General features: G+C 47.8%; 1 protein-coding gene across 1 annotated transcript; it reads right to left on the bottom strand.

The window, feature by feature from the left end:
• Positions 1-963: 963 nt before the first annotated feature.
• LOC126536232 (very long chain fatty acid elongase 7-like) lies at positions 964-4,012 on the bottom strand. Its single transcript, XM_050183125.2, has one exon. It carries the CDS (start codon positions 3,817-3,819, stop codon positions 2,884-2,886), a length of 936 nt encoding a protein of 311 aa, XP_050039082.1. The 5' UTR covers positions 3,820-4,012; the 3' UTR covers positions 964-2,883.
• Between the last annotated feature and the right edge of the window lie 283 nt (positions 4,013-4,295).

Below are 4,295 nucleotides of genomic sequence, written 5' to 3'. Positions count from 1 at the left end.
CGATAACGCCACGAGGTCGACCTGCGTGAATATCAGTCCGCGTAGCGCAGGCATTTTGGAGCAACTAAATTGTATCCTTAAGGGTTGTGCATAAAATTGTAACACAATACGTACGGTCATCACCAGCCTACTATCAGAGACATTGTTGAGCCATGAAATGAAATCAGGAAAAGGGCAGGAAGAGACTCACGGCGACGAACTTCGATAATTGCGCTAATTGCCTCTATCATTCATTCGCCCTTTGCAAGTTTTTGAATAATCATACAAGGACTAATACAGTCAAATGTCGGCGCTGTTCTCAACGTAATTCATGTTGCCGACAACTTCTGCTACTCAGTGCGAGCCCAGGAGCAAAATCCAGACGAAGGACGAAGAAAGGATTGCCGATGGGCAAGACGACTAGCCCATTCACACATCTTGTTGCTGGTCATCCGGCATCTTGCATTAAGTATGTCATCAGGGTCACCAGCTAAGACATGCTCAGTCCGCATTCAAACTCCTGATCTGGTCGACCACTTTATAGCCATGTTATGCAAACAACCTCAGGAAGCGTAACACTACTTTCCTACTACAAGCAGCAATTAACTATCCGAAGAAGCGTGTTTTGGGTGAATCTCACTGGTTATATCCCGAGTTTTCTCCCGTTCTCGTTGTCTGTTAATTTGGGTTTAAACAAACAGCACATAAGGGTGACTACGAAACAAGCACAGATTGACGCCAGTATTCCATATTTATTTCAAGCTAACCTTTGAAGTCCTGTGCATCCTGATATTGGGTTTAACTGTTGCACTGTACCATGGTTGAACTGCACGCGCAGAAGAGGAGATAGACAGGAACTGGGGGCACTCGTTACCATATGAATCCACCTGCATTTGAAAGCCACTGTTCACGCGCGTAGCGAAAAATATTCAGAATTCTCATTACACTCGCGCCGCGCTCTTAAAAAAACTGGTATCAGACAACTTGCCTAGAAAAACGACATTTATTGACAATTTTTACAACAAATACACAAGGACATTGTGTAAATACAAATACATAAGCAAGTACACAAGGATGGGGATGAGACATACAGTGGAGAAATTTCATGAAACATCTTCACAGCTTGGGCCTTACGCCACGTAGATGAAATGTGCAGCAAGTTTTCACGCACTAATGATAGCTCTCGTCGGCTTAATTCATATGAGCCCCGGGATGCCAATGGGCCTGCGTTCTTTTGTTCTTTTTCTCAAAAAGCAAGAGACGTCGCATATATGCTACGCGACTTCCATGTTATATGAAAGGTTAACACGAAGCTTTACTTGTGCGGTGCATTATCGTTGGCGGGTAGTCTTGGCGTGTTACTTGTGGAGCCCTCTCTTGTCATCAAAACTTCCGACATTGTAAAAAAAGTTAAAGAAATAAAACAAGCCGTTTTACAACAGGCCCTTACGTTAAAGCTGTTCGTAAAAGCGCGTTCCAGCCAATCATAATGTTGAACATACTATTAGCCAGTGCGGCCAGCCAATTGTAAACAGCGGTTACGAAGAAAAAGCTTTGTGAATATAGACATAGAACCTCGCAACGCGAGTGGCTCCATCTGAGTTTGGCCGCACAGCCCTTCGTCAGCCCCGCACATTCGTGCGATGAATCGCTCCTACGCATTTGACCAAGGCTCCACCTGTCGGCCAATTTTACATTTATGAAACATGTGCATATTCCTTCGTCCTTTCCCTTTAACGTAGGTTGCGAATGACCCGCGCTAGCAAGAAATAATATATCACGATTAGCATAACTAGACATACGGGACGTTGCTCAGTCGCGCAGCTTAAGCACAACTACAAGGGAAGCCTTTTGTTCGCTCTCTGACTATAGAACATGCTTTACTGCACTGTCTCCACTCCATAAGTGAACAATGTCAGTGACCAAGCTGCACTGATGAGGAAATTACATAACGTGCTTTTGGAGAATTGTTTCAGCGATGCGTAGATTAATGCATGGGAGAGGGCGAACACCTTTGTGGGTGAACGGACGCCCGTAATGACAGTGTCAAGTACACTCTAAAAAACATAAGTATCATGCTTAGGCATCTTATTTCGAGTTAGGAAACTGACAGCGAAAGCCTGAGACATTATTTTGATGGTGAGCCAGCGCTAACACAACGACATAGATTTAATATTTTCTGTCTGAATTGCACTATTCTAGCATTGCATTACGTAAAACAATTCACACAAAGCCGCAGGCACATTGCAACCTCTGGATCGCGAACTGACGCAACAAAGAATATATTGGACTGTATTTCCTAAACTAATGGAGCATATTTTCCCATTTATTATCAAATCAAAGTGACTGACTGTCCTAAGCTCATTGATCGACACTGCACGCCCAGTTTTCTCGTTTTAGCCTCCACAGATAAATTTTCACAGGCCAATATTTTAAGCCTTCCGCAAGCAATTGAACATGACTATCATTCGGCTATTTGTGTAGTAGATATTATCACGCAAGGAACTATGACAACTGCCGCAGAAGCCCATAAAAGAAGAATGCTTCTGGTAAGCTTTCACAGACGGCCTCTTAGAGTTGAGAAGCCCAACACGACATTCATAGATGTGCTTTCATTGACGCAGCGTTCGCCAGTGGGAAACCGTCATACGGAAACCGTCATATGGAACGTTTAGCCATAAGCCGTGCGACATCATTACTTTTTCACAGTCGGTCATCCAGTTCGTTCTGACACTAAGTGAGCAACAACCCTGTAAATTATGCCGAAAATAATATCTGTAGCGACCCTCGCTCATCAACGAACAACGTTTGCAAGGAACAGTCCCACAAACGGCAAACATCTCGTTGGCAGTTCTCGCTCGGAATTTCGAGTTTCTAAATTATAAACCCTGACACGCATCTTCGTCAGGCTATTTTTTTCGCAGTGTCATTGGCAGTTCTGCTAGCTGTTTTGTTAGCAGTTCCATTGGCAGTTTCATCGGTGGAAACGGCCGACGACGAGTTCTCTTCAGGGTGCTTCGAATGTCCGTTCGCTGCCTTCTCAGCGGCCGCTGTCTTCCGGCTGTTGTACGCCTGGATATAGAAATTGATGAACAATCCGAGAACCAGTGCGACCTGTGGGATAGCGATGTAGAGCAGAATGGGAGGATAGCCGCAGTCCACGAAGATGGGGATAAACGCGTGCGCGATGAGCAGTACGAACTGCCCGATTTGTAGCCTGGTCAGGTATCGCTTCCACCACAGGTACTTCTGCACCGACGGCCCGAGGCAGGCAAGGAAGTAGTACGTGTACATGATGATGTGCACGAACGAGTTAACGCAGACGCCGAGAACCACCTGTCCGTCGGCGCCGAACTGCATGAACATCCAGCCGCTGAACACGACGATGGTGTGGTGCACCACGTGGAGGACGCTTATGTGCGAGAACTTCTTTTTCATGATGAAGAACACAGTGTCCATGAAGTCGGCCACGCGCACCCACAGGTACCAGTAAAGAGAGTCGAGCAGGCTCAACGCGTGCGGGTCAGCGCTGTAGGTGAGACCTTGGCAGTAGGCGCTGTAGCCGGCGGCCCAGAAGGAGTGATAGAAGATTCGCCACAGGAAATACACATTGGCAAGCACCTGGAACAGGTTGTACGCCATCACGGTCCGCTTTACGGAGTACGGCTGCTTGTTCTTCATGTATCGCGGCCCGAAGGACTTGGCCACGTACAAGTACGTGCCCAGCAGGGCCGCGATGTACATGGGGTTCTGTAGCGTAATCCAGTTCTTGGTTCGCGGGTCCCTGAGGGCCAGGATCGTGTCGATGGCGCTCGCTGGCTTCAGGGTCAGGGACTCCATGTCTGCGGTGCTCTGCGGAGCTCGCGCGACGCGCGGCAGCAGTCTCCCAGGTTTTGGCAGATGAGCCGGGGATATACCGGGCCAGTGCAGTCACATCGGCCGGAACACCGGGAGAGACGCGTCGGCTGTGACTGGAGCCGAAGGCGGAGATTGGGAACCAGAGGACGCCCGACGCACGAAAAATAAAAGCTCAAAAAAAGGGAAGGGAACTCACCAGCGTAAGCACGTGGTCGCTGATGTCAGAAGCGAAATTGCAGCAGTTGGTGGCGGAAGGGGAAAGAAAAAAACTTGCGTCTCGGACAAAGGGCAATATAGAGAGAGCGAAAGTGGCCCGTCGCCGACTCCCCCCTCCTTGTCTAGCCGTGCTTCCCAGAGTTGTGTGCGTGTGCCGACGTAACCTTGGTCTTTTTTTTCGTTTCTTATAAGCTCGCATTGTTTTTTGCTTCTTGGACAAAAAATGACGCACGACAATCCGC

The sequence above is a fragment of the Dermacentor andersoni genome, chromosome 4 (assembly GCF_023375885.2).
Source record: "Dermacentor andersoni chromosome 4, qqDerAnde1_hic_scaffold, whole genome shotgun sequence".
NCBI classification, from domain to species: domain Eukaryota; kingdom Metazoa; phylum Arthropoda; class Arachnida; order Ixodida; family Ixodidae; genus Dermacentor; species Dermacentor andersoni.
The sequence above is the reverse complement of the archived record's forward strand: the minus strand, read 5'-3'. Positions and strand labels throughout refer to the sequence as shown.